This window comes from Nyctereutes procyonoides, unplaced genomic scaffold (genome assembly GCF_905146905.1).
Source record: "Nyctereutes procyonoides isolate TBG_1078 unplaced genomic scaffold, NYPRO_anot_genome, whole genome shotgun sequence".
Taxonomy (NCBI): Eukaryota; Metazoa; Chordata; class Mammalia; order Carnivora; family Canidae; genus Nyctereutes; species Nyctereutes procyonoides.
This window is the reverse complement of record NW_026575130.1, coordinates 7,747,212-7,768,211: the sequence shown is the minus strand read 5'-3', so window position 1 is coordinate 7,768,211 and position 21,000 is coordinate 7,747,212. Positions and strand designations below refer to the sequence as shown.

Genomic DNA, 21,000 nt, shown 5'->3' with positions numbered 1-21,000 from the left:
AACAAAACACGGGGAGCATGACCTTTGCCTCAACTACATATTGCTCGACAAGACTCAGGAAACTCCACTCTAACCTCTCAACCCCTGGGCTCTTTGGGAAACTAAAAGGGCTGTAGTTATTAGAAATGGCCTTTGTTTCTTTTAATGTCTCGAAAGGATTTGGAAATAGAATGCAATATAACATGAAGAATCTCTCTACTTAAGCCTGAAAGATAAACGTGGAGGCCTAAATATTTTGAACTGGAGGTGTTTCCTTGTAAACTTATTATAGATGTATTCGTCTTGAGAGGACTGTATATAAACTGTACATGTATACATACACACATAATTCTCCAGAACAATTTACTGGATGTGGAGACCTTCCCCCCAAAAAAGTATATTTGAGAGTCATTCCAACCTGACATACTTTCTAAATTTCTTTCTCCTTTCTTCTTTTTCTCTTATAGTATTTGCTAGCAATAATGGAATACTCTGGGTTTAAACCAAAGAAAAATCAGGGAGACAAGACCAGACTTTGCAGCCCCCCCCCTTTTTTTTCCCTGGGAGTGGCTTTTCTTTTTCTTTTTAGTTTCTGATGAATGACTATAATTTATTTCTACCAAATTTAAATAAGTCCTGCTGCCTTGTGTGTTTAACTAGGCAGGCAGAGGGTACTGGTTTGTTTAGGAAGCAGTGACTGAGAAACCCTGGCCAGGCGACAGAGGAGGGCAGAAAGAATCCAGACTGATTTGTATGTAGTATATTTTACTCCCATGAAATAAAACACATTTTTCATATTTGCTGAAAAGTAAAACAATAATATTGTACGAAATGTTATACACAGGGTAGGTTGTACATAGCAGTTTCAGAAACATCATTGCATCCACCAGAGAAACTATTCTAAAACTGATATTCACACATTTTTATAATAATAATATGTTAGAAACATACAGTGTGGCATTTAGTATATACATTCCTTTGCTCACAAGCGAAAAACCCTAATCGCTTCTGTATAACATGCTTTATTTTAAAGCCTAACCTTTAAAAACACTGTTGTGATAGTACTAACAACTGCTTTTTATAAAATTAATTTGACATTTCGATATATATACATCCTTTCAGTCATTTTAATGTTAACAATGCTAAACTTAAAAAATAACAAGCTTATAGTAATGTTAAAATGTCATATCCAGTCAAACATTTGTGTGTGTCCTTGCAACTGTTGGAAATACTTTTAGTGAAAGATGTCAGACATTGAGGAAATTCCTTTGAAATCAAAGGAGCTCTCTTTATTCAGTGGTTTCCTTTTCTCTTTATATCTTCTTTCTCTTCCTTTCCTTAGTGCCCACGACCTTCTAGCGTAATTCCCAGTCTTTCAAGGGCAGAGTTGCCCCATCCGGCACGGTCCTAGGATCCGGGTGCTGTGGGCGAGGCTCACACCGGCCGGTCCACGGCGTACTGGCAAGCACTCAGGTTGGACGCCGGGTTCTGCACGCTGGCGTAGCCAAAGCTGGAATGCTGCTTTGCTTTCAGTCTCAGGCTGGCCAGGCTCGAGTTACACGTGTCCCTGTAAACGTACGGAGGAGTCGGCGGCGCGTAAGGACAGGCAGGCGTGGGCACCGCGGAATTCAGCGACGGGCTGCTCAGGTTGTTCAAGTTATTCAGGCTGTTGAGGCTGGAGCCCGGGACGCCGGTCACAGCTGAGGGCACCATGCTGGACGACATGCTCATGGAGGAGATGGAGTTGGGTGGGGAGAACATGCTCTGCGACGATAGGGGGTTGACATTCATAGAGTTGAAGAAAGGGAAGCTCTTGGTGGACAGGGAGGCTGACGTGAGACCCTTGGCGGCCCAGTTGTTGTAGGAATAGCCGGGGTACATGTCGTCGTACGGCTGCATAAGGCCATTGAACTGAGGCCCAAAGCCATTCTTGCACAGCTCGGCCTGCTGGTTGCGCTCCCGCTTTCTCCATTTGGCCCTGCGATTCTTGAACCAAACCTGGGGGTGGAAGGCAAGGGAGCAAACAGATGCCACAGAACAGATTAGTAAAATCTTGATCCCAGAGAACACCAGAGGCCATTGGCCACCAAGACACACATACACACGTATGTGGGGGGCAGGGGGAGACACGCACTCACTCAGGCTTCCACATTTTCTCCAACCCCCTACCACCCCGCTGGCCGGGCTGCCTGAATCTCGTCCAAAAGAGGGCGGCCTGGCCAGGTGAGGCCTGCGAGCCCAGGCTCTGAACTGTGCCACAAACCCCAGTCTAACACCTGGCGGCCTGTGGGCAGCTTGTTCACTAACCCAGGCCCTCCTCAAGATCCAAAAACACTTACTGTAAAATAAACGCGGTTCAGCGGGTTTTCTGCCCAACCCTTACCAGGCCGCCTTGCAAACTTGTTTCCCATAGACACAGTGATGAGAACAAGGGAGCTGAGAGGGCACCGGAGGGGGGCTCTCTGTCACACAGCTCCTCCCTCCCGTCTCAGACCTCCCCCGCCGCCCCCCCCCACTCCACACTACACGCTCTGGCAACTGGCGCTAGGCTGCGACCCCCATCCTCGCCTAGCAAAATAACGAATTAAAAAGCAAAAGACCGCCTTTCCTTCAGCCTCCTAACTCCACGAGCTTGGCTGGGAAATCTCTGGGAACCCAGGTCGCTCGGCAGCCTCCTCCTCCCTCCTCTCGGCTCGTTCTCACCCTCCACCCACTCCAGGCCAGGCCCCTCACCCGGCGCTGCTCCAGCCGGGTCCAGACAGTTTGCTGGGCTTTTCAAGCAGCCGCCTAACCCGGTCAGCCCCCACCCGCGTCCGGTGGCCCCGACGCAACCCTTCTCTCAATCCACATCGGCCCGCCTGCCGCCGCAGACTGCGGCTTTTGTGTATTGGAGCGAGGCCTGGCCCCAGATTTCAGAGCTGACATCGGTGATGTTTCACATTACACGTCTCAGCCGGGCCCAGCCGCCTAATCCGCTTTTTTTCCTTTTCCCTTTCATTCTTGATTTCCTTTTTATCCCCCTTCCTCTTTGCGCCGGACTGTTATAAAAAAGCACGCTCCACTCCCACTTGGCTGGACCTGCGGCGGGCCTGGAAGGAGGCAGCCTGAGGGAGCGACAGCCCAGCACGGTGGTAGCGGGGGAACTTGGGAGGGCTTGCAGAAAAGCCGCAGGGCTGGAGGCAGGGGATAGGAAGAAATCTTTTCCGAAGGAGTCCAGAGAACCCACTGATTGTGTTATTTTAATTACTTGCTATTTCCACCCTAGGCCGCTGTCTAAACTTCTGCCCAGGCAAGAAGAGTACGTGCAAGTCCTGTTCCCTGATGCGCAGGATTGCTAATGAAAGACTGACCTTGCCTAAAACCACGCGGCCTGAGAGCAAGAGTTCTAACTCTGAGCAGTTAAACTAAAACCATTTTCAGCTTCATCCGGGCTGTTATCCACCAGCATAGCCTCATATCCTACACAAATGCCACCCAGAGAGTGCCTTCATTCCCTCTGCTTTGGGAAAGCATTTTGGTCTTTATTTTTTCATCGTTATTGTTGTATATAGTATTTTCTTCTTTCTTCTCTGCTGTAACTGGGGGCTCTATTTTTCTATCCAGAGCTTTTTTTTTTTCTTTTTTAACAGCAAAGCCCCTGGATCCTGCTATGTATGTTTCTGCTTCCAGAATCCTAACGTGTTTGGAGTTTCCACTGACCAGCATAAACCAGGATGTTGCTACTGGGTAATTCATTTATGTTCACTTTTGCCAATCCATAAAGTACCGATTTGCTACAAAGGTAAGCCACCCCTCCCCCTTAAAAAAAGCTATTATTGGAAAGAAGGATATGAGTAACAATCTCCTGAGAAAAGATAAATAAACCAAACCGAAAAGCCTTTCTCTTCTTTTCTTCCTTTTCTTTCTAAGAGAACTAACAGGATAGTAGGTGTGTAACAAAACTGCTTCCGTAGATAACAAAACCGAGGGACAGGGTGTGGGAGAGACCGGAATGGCCGAAAAACCTCAAAGCCTATGTAAGGAGGATGAGCCGGGTGGAGAGAAAAGGCCGGGCTAGGCTGGGCGCGAAAGTTCCCCAAGGAGGACCAAACCTTGCCTGTCTCCGGCGGGTATTCCTTGTTAAAGGCGCACAGGTTGGAGCCTGCTCTCGCCTCCTGGCCTGGGGGGGATTTTATGAGCGCTCGCCTGGCGACTGCAAGCCGCGAACACAATACCCTGCGCAGGGGGATGCCACGCGGCCCAGTTCGGCAGGGCTCGGGGCGACGGGGCAGTGAGCCGGGGGCGCTCGGGGCGCCCGAGCCGAGCGGGGCCTACCGCGGGTCTCGTAAGGGGGAGCTGTAACCTCGCAGCCCCGGCCGCCGAGAGAGGCCCTTCTGCCTTTGCAAAGCCACACCACCCGCGCCCCCGGGAGACGCCGCCTTCCCCACTCCCTCCGGGGCTACGCGGCCTGCGCGTCTGCAGTGCCCTCCTTCCCAGCCTTCCCAGGCTCCGCCAGGGGTCCTACCCGAACTCGGGCTTCCGTAAGGTTGGTCCACACGGCGATTTCCTCGCGCGTGGACATGTCCGGGTAGCGGTTCCTCTGGAAAGTGGCCTCCAGTTCCTGCAACTGCTGGCTGGTGAAGTGAGTGCGCTGCCGCCGTTGCCGCTTCTTCTTGGACGGGTCTTCGGTGCCCACGTCCTCATTCTTTCCCTGCTGGCTCTTATCTTTCTCTGAAAGCGAAGCACACAAAGGTTCCCGTCAGCACGTCCACCTGCTACCCGCGAACTCCAGCTGGGCCCGGGCGGCGGAGGCCGGGGATCGAGCTGGGCCGCCAGCACGCTGGGGAGCAGGGTGTGAGCGGCCCCTCCGGGCCGCGGGGAGCGCTGCGACTGTAGGGTGTGCAGACGTGAGTGTGGGTGTGAGCGCCCCATCTGCTCCCCTCCCCCAGCGCCGCACGTTTTATTTACATGTTTATCTCAGAGCAAAGGCACATTCATTTTTATAGCCTCTGCTTTCAAGTATATTTATACGCCTCCGCGCAGACACACCAAATCTCCCCGGACACCCGCTCGGGCGCGTTTTACGGAGGCCCCTCGGATCTCGATGCGGTTTCGGAAGGCTGCTTAAAGGTAGACTCTGGGACTCGGCCACCCACCCCGAGTTCCTCTACCCTTTTAGAAATGCCGCTGCTTCTGCGGCGTAGTAGTTTCAGAGACACTTTTCTAAGGAGCGCAGCTTCTCGGGATCTGGAAGCCGAGAGAACGGGGACCGGGGTGGGGGTGGGGGTGGGGGTGGGGGTGGAGGGTGGGGGTGGGGGATGGCCTCTGAACGTCTTCGAATGGAGATGCTGGGACTTTTTTGTGACCCAGGAAACGCAGGGAGGCCAGGATAGGAACCGAGAAGAGTAGGCTGGCTCGCGTCGTTCGCGCCACCTAAGGCCCTGGTCGAGGTGGGGCGAAAGGAACGCGGGGCCAAACGAACGCTGGCTCCGGAAGTTCTGCCGGGAGCAAACGAGACGACCACTCCCACCACGCCTCCCCCAGGAGGGGCCGACCTCCTTGGGGGCGCGGGGGGCCGAGCGGCCGGGGGCGGCTTGCCCCGGGGTGTCTGCGGGGCCGCGCGGCGCCTTACCTGCGGCCTCGGGGCTGGAGGTGTCAGAGATGGTGTGCACCTCCAGCCTGTGCTTAGACGAGTCCAGGGAGCGGGTCTGACCGGGAGCCAGCACTGAAGCCATGGCCAGTGGCTGGGGATGGTGACAGGAGGAAGGCGAGGCGGTGGCCAACAGCTTGGTCCCTACTGCTCGGTGCTCCAAGTGCAGCGGGCCTTTCATGCAGTTCATGGACGAAGGAGCGCGCCGCCCTGCAAGTCCGGGGCTGCCTCCCGGCCGACACCCGGTGGCCGCCGCCGCCGCCGCCTGCTCCGCGCTGCGCTCTGGGCGCGGAGTTCCCCCGCCGTGGCCGCCGCGGGCAAACCCTGCTGAGTCTCTGAACCGAGCCGCCCCCGTCTCCTCCGGCAGGCTCTAGCGAAAGGGTCCAGCGGCGGAAAGTCAGCGGGCAAACGGAGGCATGGGGATGTGGGCAGGAGGGCACAGCTCGGAGCGTCTTTGGGCAGCAGGCTTCCGAGCTCCAAAGCGAAACCAGAGTGGCAGGGACCCCCTTTCTTCCCTCCCTCCCTCCCCCAAGTACCCCTCCAATAAGGAAGGCTAACGGCGTTCGCGATCTGCCCGCCCCCCGCGCGGCCGCCCTGACAGCGAAGTGTCAAGAGTGACAGGGACAGGTAGCTGATATTGGATCCCCGGCGGCGGCGGCGGCGGCGGCGGCGGCGGCGGCGGCGCGGGCCTCCGGGCGCACCCTCCGCGGCGCGCACACGCACACCCGCTCGGGCCGTCGGGCCCGAGCACGGCCTCGCAGCAGCTCAGCTCCCCGCACGCAGGCGAGCGACGGACCAGCTCTGCGGCTCCGCGCTTCCCTGTTGGCCCAACATCTTAAAACCAGAGGCGGGCTTCCTGCTGCCCAGACGTCACTTTGCCGCGGCCCTCCCAACCCTCCCCACCCTCCCCGCCTCCGCCTCCGCCTCCTCCCAGACCCTTCGCCCGGCGGGAGTGACGTGGCTCCGCACCAATCAGGAGACCCCGAGCCGCGGCGGAGGGACAGCCCCGTCTGCGCCTATCAGCTGTGCGGGGCCGGGCTAGTACCTCCCTGCGCCCACCGGGTCTACGCCGGCCGGCTCCCGGGACTCCCGCTCTGCCCCGGCCGAAGACCGTCCGGCTTTCAGTGCAGCTGGGAGGTAGAGCGGTGAGGCCGCGAGTAAAAGGCTCGGGAGAAAGGAGCGGAAAGGTCGAGGGCTGAAAGGTACGAGCATCAACAAGCCTCCCCACCCCTTCCTTTTGTATCTCACTACATCCATTTCCAATCGAGAGATGTTTTTCTCTTCTTGGATGGAAAGAAGACATGCTACTTAAAACCAGAAAAAAAAAATTTAGAAAACAGCAACAAATCGCCTCTCCGAGCTTAAATTTTCCAAACAGCCTGTCAAGTGAATGCTGTGCTAATCTGAAGAAGCTTTACTTTAATTGCAAAGGAGACAAAGCCCTGAGAGGGCAGGCTAATAAATTAGAAATCGAGAAGCAAATGGACCCGTCAGAAGAAAATTACCTTGACTTTAAACGAACAACTGTTTGGTGGTTCACTCTGGATTTATACAAGAATAAAAGTCGCCTCAGATCACGTTCGCTGTAATGCTTATTAGTCCCCAGACAGAAAATACACAATAGAATAGAAACCCTAACCCAGCATTTTCAAAATGCTGAAAGCTTATCCATTCTACTTAGCGTTGATTAAGACACATATCCTAGATCTTTCAAATTCCTTGTACACTGTATTAAGCTTGTCCTAACCCTAGAGAGAGCCCGCTTTAAATTCGACTCTCTTGTTTACTTTATTATCAATCGGATTCAAATCCATAAAGCCTGCAGAATCAACAACCTTGAGCTAATTATATATAAAATATGCTTTAATGAATTTCCATACAATTATGAGTGTTGCCAAATAACCAATTTCAAGGGTAATTTTTAAGACATTTTCTTTTCCTAGGAAGCTCAAGGCTGTTGAATCTTCAAAGTCCAAGCAGGCAGAGGCAGTAGGGTGGGGGCGAAGGGCAAAAGCCTAGGAGAACACTCAGCTAGGAAGAGCTAAGCCTTATTCATTTACTTTATTAAAAAGAAAAAAAAAACACCTTGGGGACATCCAAGTCTATAACACTATTTCCAAAAAAATATTAATTTTCAAATAAAGAAATACAAACATATCATTCAAAATAATTTTTGAAAGTCCTTTTGTCCTCTGCTTAGGTCATCGGGAGAGCACAAACTAATCCTCTTTGGGTTTCTGCATTGGTGATTGCTTTATTGTGGAGTTAGCGTTATCATCCCTGAATGTGTATTTGTTTGACATTACAGTCAATGATTTGTAACACCAGTATGAGGTATCTTCAGAAAACTCCCTCCTTGTCCTTGTTCACAAGATTGGGAAACTTATGTAGTCTGGGGCAGTGTTGATGAAGCAGACTACAAATATGTTTGTAACCCATGTGTCTCTCCTTTGCCTGGCTCTCCCTGCCAAACCCTATCTGCAGCTCCTCCCCCATTTTAAACATGCTTGAGAGCCATCCAAAGAACCAGATGAGAATTGTTCTTCAATCTCTCCCCCCAGAAGTATCATCACACTTTAAGAAAAATATAGCTGCAAGGAGGAAATTTCTTTATACTAAGGTTTAAATCAGCATTTCTGGTTTTAACCTTTTATTCCAGTTCACCCCATTTCAAGCATACACACACCTGCTCAGAGCAGAATACATCCCCATGTGACAGGTTTGCATTAGCTAAGGCTCATACATCCAGCTATATTAGGTCCTGCAATCTTATCACTAAATTATACATATTACACCAGCAGCATGTTGGTAAAGAAGGTTAAATTAATTTACATTCTGCTCATTATCTGGTGCTTAAATGACGCATTTTATCCCTGAGATTTGGCAGAGAATCTCCTCAGACCCCACAGCGTTTCACCGAAGACAATGCTCTTACATTTGTAGTGGTTTTTAATCTGATAAGACTCTAATTTGCTTAAGTCTTTTAAATAAGGGTTTTAAATGTTTCTAGCCGTTTTCTTATTGAATTTCCTCTAATTCCCCCAAGATCATAAAGTATATGTGTAAAGTAAATATTTCCTCCCATTGCACTGCCAGCTGATGACCTATAACTAAGTCAATATGAATCCGGAGTTTTTACGCCCAATGTGTTTACTAATCATATTCCAGTTTCTTCTTTTTAAACCTCGGCATAGCCGTGATCCCCAAAATAACACACCCATAAAGCTTCATTTCGTGAAGAAACTCCATCACATGAAAGAATGAAAAACTCCCCACCATAGTGAGCATACTTTCTTAGTGTTAGTTTCTTCTAGATTCAAACCCCTGAGCTGCAATTTTTGGTGGAGGCTCTGGGTGTTTCTCAAAACTCCCTACTTAGGAGAGCTGAGAAGCTCCACAGAACCATATAGATATGGAAGCCCATCTCTCACGAAAGCCACAGAATTTTTATTTAAACCCCTTGTCTCTGTTGATTAACACAACCCTCATCATGGCAAATGCACATATGAAAGATCTAATCTCTGAATTGCTTCCAAAGTGGTTGAAACCCCCAAGGGTAAGTGACAGCTCCTCATAGTGCCAAAACTGCGGGAGACGTTGGAAGCACTGGTGATCTCCAGGAAGCCTAAAAGCCTAAAAAGATAAGGAATCTTAAATTGTATCTATCCACTGCAAAATCAAGTGGGGAATAAAGACAATTATCTGGAGATCTCTGATTAAAGTAAAAATATAACCATATCTATCTATCTATCTATCTATCTATCTATCTATCATCTATCATCCTTCTAGATACACACATACATACATAATATATAATGCCCCATCATCAACTGAGCCAGTTAGGCAATTCTTTGCATTTTTCCAACCAGAGTTTCAACCTCTCCTGATCAGTTTACCCGTGGTGAGCTTGGCTGACCCCCTTCTCAGGCCCAATTGAATTCACTCCGTGGATGGTAGGAGTACACCAACATGAAAAGTCTACATGGAGAAAGGCAAGTGAGTGCTGGGCAATGAAGAAACACTTTTCAATGAAAACAGTGGTGGTGGTGGTGGTGGTGGTGGGCAGCTCTGGAAACAATCTACAAAAAACTTGTGGGACACAGATATTGGTAGTATAGATAAGGAAGGAGTTGAAAGTAAGCCTATGTATTTTGCAGATTGAGCACTCCTCTTGTGTTCTCCATGCTTCACACACTCTTCTTTGACTGGCTCTAGAAATTTCAGGGACTTCCTGCCTCTGTCATAGAAATTTCCAGTCCAGAAAAAAATCAAGGTGGTCAGTTTAGGGAAACTGGAAGTGTTGTAAGGCCTCCATGGAAGTAAACCCAGTGCAGGTTTGGGTTTTCGAATCTGAAAACATTCAAGAATTCTCATTTGGGTTTTCTTGTTTTTTTTTTTTTTTTTCTTTCTTTCTTTCTTTCAAAGCAAGACCCTTGAGGAGGGAAATGTGTGACACCGGGTCAGGCATGTTTTGAGCTGCTGGTATTTGCCACCGATTACCAGTCTTAAGGTCTTATTTAATTTCACACTCTTTAGTGTTAGTTGTGCAAAGTCCCTCTGGCCCCCGTAGAGAGATTGGTTGGACTGCGCAGCCAAACCCTCGGGTGCGGTGGCCCAAGTATGAACTGCTATCCAACCAAGCGATCCACAACTTTTGGGGAAAAAAATCTGTCCTCAAAGCTCATCTGAAAGATGGCTCAATTAGATGTCCCCCTGCACTGTCAGATCACAGAGGGGAGAGAAGCTGCTCTGGTCCCAGCTCAAGGCCACGGCCACCCAGACTCAGCTCAGAGCCCCGTGACGAGCGAGCGTGAGTGTGTGTGCCTGTGCGTATGGTGTAAAGCGCAGAGGTCAGCTGGAGACCTTGCACCCTGCCCAAGGAGTGGCCTTTCCTCCCCTTCTTCTGCCTGCCCTTTCTTCACACACACAGCTAGCTGTAAAGGCCCCTTTCGTTGTTCCTCCGTATCCCCCGCTCCAGTCATGAATTGAAAGCACCCAGAAATTAAAAACTTTATTGCGGCTGATACTCCTCTGATCCCCATTCTCTAAACGGATTTAAAAAGTGCTAGTTTGTAAAAAGGGGCAGATTCTTCTCTGAATCGAAAATCTGTGCATATACTGAGCAACACTCACATTCTCTGGGTCCCTGCAAATGGCATCCAGATTTTATTTATTTTTTAAAATTTATTTATGATAGAGAGAGAGAGAGAGAGAGAGGCAGAGACACAAGCAGGCTCCATGCACCGGGAGCCCGACGTGGGATCCAATCCCGGGTCTCCAGGATCGCACCCTGGGCCAAAGGCAGACGCCAAACCGCTGCGCCACCCAGGGATCCCCAGATTTTAGTCCCACACACTCAATCACCTGAGGTTTGTAGTAACTGGCCGGGGGTGCTGGGGTGGTAGGAGGAGGTACCCCCACACTGGCGCCTGAAGAGAAAATCAGGGATTAGAGGAGGCAGGACGGTTGAAGGGGGGATGTCAATGAAACCCAAGTGCTATATGCTTTTTCACAGTAGTTTGTTAACACTACAGGTTTATTAGGCCATAGTTGAATCTTGGGAAACAATGAGCTGTGGAAAAGTCATATAAAGAGAATGGTATAAATTTGTGTCAGCCAAAGGGGAGAGATAGAGATAGATGAGGGGCAGAGAGAGACAGAGAGAGAAAGAGATAAAAGAGAATGAGATTCATTAATATCTGGGTCCAGAGAGGAGAACTGGCAAGAGACTGCCTAAAGTCACATTTAAAAATTGGATTAAAATGCGCCTCTTTTTCTCTTTTCTGTATTTCTCCCCTCTAGCTCTTGTCCGTTTCCCTTTACTATTTCTCTTGCTCTCCCTTCTTTCTGTCTTCACTCTCCCAGACATGCTGGTAGCTAACATTCAGCATTAGTTGTCATGGTGACCATAAATCACATAAATCCAAAAATACCCACCTATAATCTGAGATGAAGCTTTTATTTCCCTAGCGAAATAATATTTTAAAAGCTGTCAGCTGACAAAAAAAAAAAGAAAGAAAGAAAAAAAAGGAACCCACCTCATCGTAGTAACCCAAGTAATATATTACTTCTAAAGGTTTAAATTAAAATGTCAGCCTGTTAAAAACACGCTGGGAGAATCTGGGCACTCCCCATGTCGGATCCTTACAATGAAGTTGACTCCATCGCTCCCGATCACTCTTTAACACATATACACAATTTTGCTGCTCATTCTCCTGATATTAATTTCTTTCCTCCCCTCCCAACCATCTTAGTCCGCTCAGACACTGCCTTATGTTGTAAAAGAAAGGATTCTCCAGCTGGATCAGAAAAGGGTTCCATCCTTGCCTGAGGTTTCTGAGGATCTTGTGTGTTGGTCCTCTGTTATCAATCACTTCCCTGAACGAAAGATGGGAGCTTAGGAGGGGAAGAAAAGGTTGTGGTCAGGATCCAAATGGGGGGGACTCCCTAGAGGAATGGAGAAGAAAGAAATGCAGAGACCAGGACTCGGGGGTGGCGTGGGCACACGGAGCAGTGAACTGACCTGAGCCACCAGTTTCTGCCATTAAGTCTAGCCTAGGAAAGGTAGGAAAGGTACCTATAGTCTCCCACTCCTGTTTGCTTTTTTTTTTCCCCTGAGGGGAAACTTTCCTCTTTGGAGACCCTGGTGGGGGAGGGGGGTGCCGGCCACAGTTGGGCCTTTTGTCTTCTACCTTGGGCTTGTTGTCTTTTGCCTATCTTTGGATTACAGGGTATTCGCCTAGATGAAGAGCCATTAATTACCCATTCAGTCAATATTAGGAAGACGACAAAGCTTTTTACATAGGATTAAGAAGACATCAGATTGTTCCATTAGTATATTCCTGCTCACGAATAAGCTTTCGTTATACATTTCCTTTTCCCTCCCGAGTCGCTCTAACAACTGCTGCATATATTAACAGCGGGCGGTGCGGAGTAACAGCCCAACCAGCCAGACGAAAAACTTGGAGCGCGCTTTGGTGTCGGTAGCGAGGAACACGACGACCTGTAAAGGCCATCTCTGCGGGCGGGGATCCGCAGGGACTGGCTACTTATTGCACAACTGGTACGACTTCCCCCGACGGGGGAAAAAGCCCCCACACATCTCAGAGGCAGCTTCTGCCAATAAGCTACAGAGTTGGCGGGGCGGGGTTGGGGGGGGGCAGTAGAAAAGAAAATTGCAATCTCCTCTCCGTAATCCCGGTGGCTTCTCCCTCCAACTTCATGCCCCTTCTGCTTGCCCCTGTCCCTTGTCCCGGGCCTCACCACTAAGAGTCCTCTACCCTCTAAACACCCCGCCCCTTCTTGCTGAAAACGCCCAGGCCCCAAGCCCTGGCTGCACGTACCCCCACTCCGCATTTGGCTAGAGATGGCCTGGACTGCTCTCGCCGGTGTCCTTGTTAGCATTAAGGCTGCTTCATGACGGCGAAGGGAAACCGGCTTATTTGCTTTCAGGGGGTACATTAGGAATCCACGTAGTATGTGCTCGGCAAACATTTGCTGATTGAATGAATGAAGGGTTTGCTGCTGCCGAGGCGGCGGGGGTTGCCCGGGTCCTCTGAACTAGATGGGGGCGAGCGACTGCTTGAGGCAGTGTGTGTCGCGGCTGGGGGCGCCACCAGGGCCCTGGAGTCCCCCTCCCAAGGGAGGGAAGTCAGAGCGCACCGGAGACCTGGGTGAGACTCTTTCAGCTCTTCCACTCAGCCAATGCTATTTAAAAATTAATGGCGTCTCTGGGGAAGGCCGGGGAAGGTACCTGCCCAAGCCCGGTGGCGGAAGCTAGGCGCCCGGACCTGGACCGTGGGGCGGCAGCTCGGTCGGATTGCAACCCGCAAACCAGAGCCACCGCCCCGGAACTTTAAGGGTTACTGACAGGGGACGATCAGGGCCTCCCCTTCCTGAAAGTCAGGAGCACTTTTGGATTTCGGCAAAGAGGCTACTTTTGGGAAACCTAAAGGGAGAAGTCAAGGATCTCTGGTCTAGGGGTCCGTTCTCAGCAGACCACTGCCCCTTCTTTCTGGGGGGTACAGTTGAACTTGCCAACTCTTCCTCCCTCCACTTGGATGCCTAGCCATTCCTCTTTCAATCCTCTTTCAAACCCCTGGCCTTAAGAGTCTCCAGTCGACCTCTAGGCCCCTCAAGTTTCAGGGTTCCAGACAGGCTGTGGGGTTGGCCCAAAGGATATCAAAGGGATGAGGGTTCTTTTGGGAAGGAATGCAGAGTTGGAGGTTTCCAGAAGTTAACCTTGTCTACTTAGAGACCAGTTTCGATCTTCAACAGAGGACACAGTGTTGGGGGGGGGGCGTTGCTGAGGAGAGAGTAGTGCCAATAATAAAGCATCATGATCTCTTCTGAAAACTGCATGTCATTGTAAACATTTTTTTCTTTTTGAAAGTAAAAAAAAAAAAGGTCATAAAAATAGAGGAGAAAAATCTCTCTTTTAAAAGCAGGGTATGCCAGGAGTTTGCATAGCACATAAGTTAAATTTACTTATATTCAGCAGAGGGGGCTCTGGCAACATCCCTTCCCAGGCACTGTAGTTTTGCCTACTGGTGTGTGGCTTTTTCTTTTTTTTAATCTACCGCATCCCTAGAAGCCAATAAAATCAAGATTTTCAGCATTTCTCCCTATCACATTAATCTTAATTAATGGCATCAAACATGTTTAGGCAGCAATTTTCTTCTTCCCTCCAAAAGGTAGAAAACAGATTGTTGCCAGCGTAGAGGAAGAGCCTTTCACATGCACTAAGATAACCCTGGCTTGGAAGTAATGGTTAAGAAAACAATCATTCGTTATTTCTAGTTCTTCATTTACCTGCTAATTACCAAAACTGGATGCCCGGTGGCCCGAGTGGGGACTGTGACAGGAGCAGAAAAGGCCCTGCTCTCCCGAACTGGGATGGAGACCACCTGTCCTCAGAAAGGTCTAGGTGCTCTGGGTTGGGGCGGTGGGGACAGAAGACATTCTGTATGGCTCCTGCTCCCGGGCAGCGGGAACCCTCTGCGCCTCAGCTCGCTGGCTCCAGCCCAACCCGTGGGAAGTGAGACTGGGGAGCTCCCCTCGACAGGCCAGAGCCACCGCTGAACCCGCACAAAGTATTTCCCGGGGAGTCATCGCTGTTCTTGATTTTTAACCATATCCCAAACATTCTCCGGTCTAATAATTTATTTTTACGACCGATTATCAAACAGAGGAAGAATTTAACACAATCTTAATGACAGAAATCATCCAACGTTATCTCCGCATGGCCCCATTTAACCCCATGGGGTTAATTCCGGACAAGTGAGCGTTTAACTGGCCCAGCAGGAGGATTCGCGATATTGTGGTGTGGAGACTGCTCCGCTCCAGACCACTTTAGAAGTTTTATTTAGACAAATGATCATTTTCTCAGATTCACTAGGAAGCTCGAATGCAGAGCCTTTGTTTTCTTCTTAGTAATATGGTTTGTTTACTTGGTGGGGGTCCCAATTCGCCCCCCTCTGGCACACATTACATTTGTGTCCTTACACTTTAATCCGGAAAGAGGGGGTTAGGGGCTGAGGGCGGTGGGGGGCTTTATCTCCTCACACTATCAAAGGTCAACAACTTCCTAAGGCTAGGCACTTGTTATTGTAGCAACCTGGAAAACCCGGAGAATATTAAAACGATTAAGTTTGAGTTTTGCATGTATCCCAAGGGAAAGCTTGTCCCTTCATCCCTACACACACACACACACACACACACACGCACACACACACGCACGCACACAAACCCAAAGGGTAATTTTCAGTTCAGCAAAGCCCTGTGCAGTGGGTTGGAGACATTTCACTTTTACACAAGTCTGCAGACTTTGAGCAACAGTGTCCCTTGACTCTTCCACAATGAAACCAGCTAATTAAGCAACGACACCACCGAGACCCGAGGCCTTGCAACCTGCACAACAGGTAGGTTCGCGTCGACAGGGGCACACACACTCCATTACACCCTCGGCTGCGGCGCACCGTCGCTGCCCTCAGGCTCTGCGGGGCTCCAGTCAGCTCCTTCCCCTCCCGGCCAGGCGAATCTCTGCCAACACCAGCGTCCCCTGCTTGCCTTCCGCGGTAAACCCCGCGCCCACAAGCCTGGGCGGGGCGCGGCTGAGAGCTGCAGGGGCGGGGTGGACCCTTGGCGGAGCTGCGCGCAGTGGGACACGGCGGGCGACAGAGGTCGCTGTTGGACTACTTTTCCGCGCCAGCTAGAGGCACAGAGGTAGGTTGGGGTGTGCGTAGGAGATCAGGCCACACGGAGAGAGCGAGAAAGAGCTAGAGGGAGAGGTGTTGGGTCTCAGGAGTGCAGTATAATTTGGAGAAAGGAATTAACGTCCCTGGGACGGCTGCTTCCCGTCCCACCCGGAGGCCAAGTGTCTAAGTCAAGGAGCAGGCACGTCGCCCCTGGCGGCCTGGCCTGCCTGCGCCTTACCCGAAGGCCAGAGGCCCGGAGGCGGGTGCCCTGCGCGCGGCCTGCACTTCGCTCCCGGCCTTACCAGTGGCGCCGGGATGCTGCCGCGGGAAGAGCTTGCTGCTGGCCGCCTCTTTCCGGCTCTCGGGAGAGTCTGTGAACTCGACCTTTTTGATTTCGGAGTCTTTGGAGAAGAGGCATTCAACGGCCGCCGGCTGCACGCCTGGGCCACGCGCGCCCGCCCCACCGGCGGGGAGAGAGACGCCCGGGACCGCCGCAGAAAGAAGCGGGGGTGTTGGGGAGGCGGGGGGAGGAGGCAAGACGGGAGGAGAAAGAGGGACAAAGAGCAAAGACCCAGTTAGAGGAAAGGGCGGAGGGCACTCCAGTCCCCCGGACCCTCTGGCAACCCGGCGTGGGGCGGCTGTCAGCGGCTCCCCCCCACCCCCCGGGACGAGGAGGAGGCCGGGGGTCGCTCCGCATCCAGAGCCCCCGCCCCCCACTCCCCCCGGGGGAGGCCACCAGCGGCCACCGGCGTCCTGGCTCCGATTCCCTTTCTGTCCCTGCCGGCCCCTCCTGGAGGAGCCCCTCGCCGCCGCCTCGCCGAGGGGCCGGTGCCCTCCTGCCGCCCTCGCGTGGTGCGGGCTCCCGTCGGGTGACCCGGGCTGGAGAAGCGAGTCTTACCTAATTGCACACACGCCGACACTAGTTTGCGGCAGTTGGTCTCCATTCCCCGTAACCTGCAAAATAAAAGACAAGGAGGGCTGTGAGTGGCGGCGGTCCGCAGCGTGCGCAGGGCTCAACCGAGGCCACCAGTGGGGCGGACGGCTTCAAGGTCGCTATTAAGCGCCTACTCTGTGCTGGGTGTCGGGCCTGTTTCTCTGCCCTGGCAGCCTCGGGCTGCCCAGCCTCGTGCGCAGCCTAGCCCCTGGTCCAGCACGTCTGGATGGGCCCGAGGGGGGCCTCTCCTCTGGGGTTGCGGTGAATGGGCCCTGGCGCTCTCAACGGATAAAAGCATCGTGTTGGGGTGGGGGTGGGGGAGGCTTTAGGGCTGCGGAGTCTACTCACAAGATGCTTGTGTCAAGGGTTAAGAGGCCGTCCGAACACGAGGCCAAACTTAAGCAGATGCAACGTTTTGGGGGTGAATGAGGAGGACTTTTCTGTTTAGGAGGTTGTGTGGAAGGCCACCATGAAGCACGGTGCTTTCCTTTAGTAGGAGCTCAGTAAACCTTTATAGAATATCAGAGCCAACTTGTAACTGTCCTGGACAGCAGTTGCCCTAGATTTTCGGTAATTCTGAAATGAACGGGACTCTCAGGTTCTTGGCCTAGGGTGCCCCGGGAGCGAGCTGGCTTCGGGCCTCTCATCCATCGGGAGCCGCTTATCCGTATTTAGCCACACTTTCCCCTGGACATACTCACCCGGCCATTTATTTACCCTAAGGTGAAGATTTAAGATCGCAGAGGAGGTAAACGGGGTGAATTGGGTGAGACGAGGGAGGACGGGGGCAAACGTCCGGAGGGTTTTCTTCCCACCAAGGACGTAGAAGTAACTCTCCGAGAACGGCTCCCCCGATTCTCCCCGGCAAACCAAATCTTTTTCAAATTTCCAACCGCAGCGCAGCGAGCCAAGCGTTTAACGCGCGCCCCCTTTTCCGCCACAGGCAAACCGGGAGAGGTGGGTGGCGAGAGACCTAGTCGGGGTGGGTTAGAAGAGCCGCGGCTGCTTTAAAGACAGAAGAAAGGAAAGAAGGTCTCGGGCTCCCCAGGCCCTGGGATCTCGGCGCCTGGCACTCTCCACGCTCACCAGGGTACGCCGGCGGCGGGAGGGCCCGCTTCGCTGGGGTCCAGGGCTGAGGGTGGGAGCGGGCGTTGCCCCTTTGGCCCAAGAGCAGAGGCGGGGCAGGGAGCTGCGAGTCTGGCTCTAGTCTGGGCCCTATTTCCCGGCTCCTCGGCCTCTCCCGGAACGAGCTGCGCCTCGGGGGCCTCTGGCCAAGGTCGCTGCTTAGCGGAGGGGCTGCCCCGCGCGGCGGCGTGGGGACCCAGGGGTTCCCCTCACAGGCTAGCTGGGACGTGGGCGGGGGCTCTGCGGATCCTTGCAGGCCCGGGGGCCCAGTAGTAGCAGTTTGGCGGCTCCAGATTTAGTGATTCTGCAGTAAAATCACAGGATTAGTCCCTGATTGAGATGTCTGTTCGTGAGATATTACAAAATTCATTATCACAGCTTTCTACTAACTCGATATGAAGTAACACAGATGGGATTTTATTAGTCCAGACTTCAAATGTTTACTTATGATAATTTCAGGGGAAATTTGCATGTCATCATCAACTCGATAATCTTTTTTTTTCCTTTTTTTTTTTTTTAAACATCTGAACCGGCTGCATTATTAGCGGGTAGCCGAAGCATTGCAGATGGTAACTGCAAATAGTTTTTATTTATTTATTTATTTATTGAGGAATGAAATATACAAAAGAAAAAGATGGGGTCGCTGAGTGTAAAGTCAGTCAATTATTACACATTCTCCCCCTACTCCCAAGCTTCAGTGCTGAAGACCAAACAAAGCAATACAAAACAAATCTTCAAGAACTCTGTTCTGAGGACTGAAAAGAAGGTCAAGGCGTGTTCCTTAGCTCACTTCTAAGTGTCCTTGTGACTTGGGGATTTATTTTGCAGTCAGAATGTGCCCTGAGACCTGCATTACTTATTTATTTTTTGCTTGATATAATTACTAGGCCTACTAGATGAAATGAATCTAAGTAACTAGGGAAGACAGTTTTTAAAAATAACCTCCAATTCCCGCCTGCTGATCCTTAAACTTGCCCTGTCAAGGAAGACAAGTCTTACTAGACAAATTTCGCTGTAGGATTTAGGGACTAGCTTCTGCCGCTAATCTCACAAATTAAGATGCACAACTTTTCTTGATGGGAAGTTGTTCTCACCCCAAAAGTTCAAGTCCTGGTTTGAATGTATATGCCAGGCAATCTTGTTTTGGCCAGCTTGAGTTTCCTATTGTGAATATGCTAAAAAGCACCACATAGTTAATGAAGCACACTGAACCACACTGGCCAAGGCAGGCAGTAAAGCAGTAAGAAAATAAAACAATTTTCTTAAAAATAATTTCTGATGATTGCCACATGAGGAAATTGCAGGATAAAATAGAGTTCTAATAATTCCAGCTCCTTTCTCATTTCTCCCCTTTCCATTTATTTTGTTACCCCATAACAAAATCTTTAATGGAAAGTTTAAAAATAAACAGCACAAGAACATATGTTTTAAATGAACTAAATTGGTGAGATTAGCCAGTAAATTAATTTGCAGTGGGTAATCATTTAAGGAAATTAAAATACTGCTTAACACAGTTCTGTATTTTACCAGTTTAAGCCTTCTTTTAAACCAATTAATATTGATGCTTTACGAACACTTGAAGACAAACATGCTCAACTTGAGGAACAAAGCACCTGAATAATTTAAGTGTAGTTTTGCTGAGGTAAAGTAAAATATTCGCAAATGAAGTAGCTGTTTAATTTTTAGAGACTGTTTGATTGTTGAAACCTTGTATGCTTATTTTATGTTACAACAATAAACATCCTCAATCTATTTTACTTACGTGCTTTGTTTCCTTGACATAATTGGTATTTGGATTTTAGATAAATTTCCTCCAAAATTATTCTAAATCCATGTTTAATTCTTATTGATGGCTCAGAAAATGCAAAGGAATCTCTTTAAATCAGATTTTTTTTCATACAAATACTTTAGAATGTATGCATGCCTGTATTATTTTAATTCATAATAGTAAGGGTTTTTTTCATTTAGTTTTACTTTAGTTTTACTATATCTTTATAGTACTCACACAAAAAAAGAGTAAAAATCATACCACTCTATGATTTCTAATTACTTGGGAAAGTAAAGTCATTGAATTGGAATGAAAGGAGACCGGTAAGTCCCAGATTTAGAATCCTAATTTTTTCTTACTCGACACTTGGAAAACAGTCCTCTCTTCTTTACTATTTAAAAACGTATCTCTTCAAGTGCAAGATTGGAGTTGACTGGTGATCAATTTAAAGGATTTATAATCCAAAGTAATTGTGTGAGCCTGGCATCCAGGCCTGGCTCCCAGGTAATTCGCTTGGGCCTGAGAGGTCACTAACTGCCAGTTAAGATGGAATCTTTTTTTTTTTTTTTTTCCAGTTGGTAACAATGGGAAGGGGGCTAATCTTCCAGTAGCTGAAACTTTGTACCCGGCCCTTTATCTTGAGAATGCTAATCCTCAGCCTGAGGATTTGTCCCTGCAGTGTTGGCACCGAGATTTAAGGGAAGATACCTCGTTTTAAATGCCAGCCATGGTCTCACTTCCCACTCGACTTCAGCAAACCCATAGATTGTTAGTGTCAGCGACTGGGGGCTAGAGGAACAGGGCTTTGCAAGGTCTGTTTGCCAACTGAGTTTACCTCGGTGAGGGGAGAGGCAGCCCCAAGAACCACAAATCACCCTCGGTGAAGATTCTCCAAAGTGGAACAAATTTCCAAACTCGCATGATCTCACATCCCTGCGGAAGAGACGGCCTCCACTTACCGGCTACCGGGAGCGAGCTGCGGTCTCCGCGTCCCACCGCTTCCCGGGGAGGTTTCCAGAGAGCCGAGGCGCAGGCTGCACCGCAAGCGCCTGAACGCCGAGCCCGAGAGCACTGCGGGGCTCCCGAGGGTGCCAAGTTCCGAGGGAGTCCAGGGGTGCGCGGCGGCCGCGGGAACTAGCCGTCACTGGCAGTTTCTTTCTGCTCCGCTCCAGCTTTCTCGCTCCGTCTCGCACTCTCTCTCCCCTCCCTCGCTCTCATCCCTCTCTCTTCCCTCGGCTCGGTCTCCGAGTGGGGAGTGACGTGACGTCAGCAGAGATTCCACCAAACTCCGCTGCACAGTGGCGGGCGGGCGGGCGGGCGGGCGGCCGAGCCCGGCTGCGCCGCGGGCGTTCAGGGAGCGAGCGGGGCG

General features: G+C 50.6%; 1 protein-coding gene across 2 annotated transcripts; it reads right to left on the bottom strand.

Moving 5' to 3' along the window:
- Positions 1 to 764: 764 nt before the first annotated feature.
- PITX2 (paired like homeodomain 2) lies at positions 765 to 20,783 on the bottom strand. Of its 2 annotated transcripts, XM_055342473.1 has the most exons (4): positions 20,591 to 20,783; positions 16,703 to 16,758; positions 4,484 to 4,689; positions 765 to 1,977 (listed from the first exon to the last, which is right to left on the bottom strand). In XM_055342473.1, exons 2-4 carry the CDS (start codon positions 16,746 to 16,748, stop codon positions 1,414 to 1,416), a joined length of 816 nt encoding a protein of 271 aa, XP_055198448.1. In that variant the 5' UTR covers positions 16,749 to 16,758; positions 20,591 to 20,783; the 3' UTR covers positions 765 to 1,413. The 2 variants fall into 2 exon arrangements, with proteins under 2 accessions (XP_055198448.1, XP_055198447.1); XM_055342472.1 differs by lacking the exons at positions 16,703 to 16,758; positions 20,591 to 20,783 and adding an exon at positions 5,591 to 6,103.
- Positions 20,784 to 21,000: the final 217 nt, after the last annotated feature.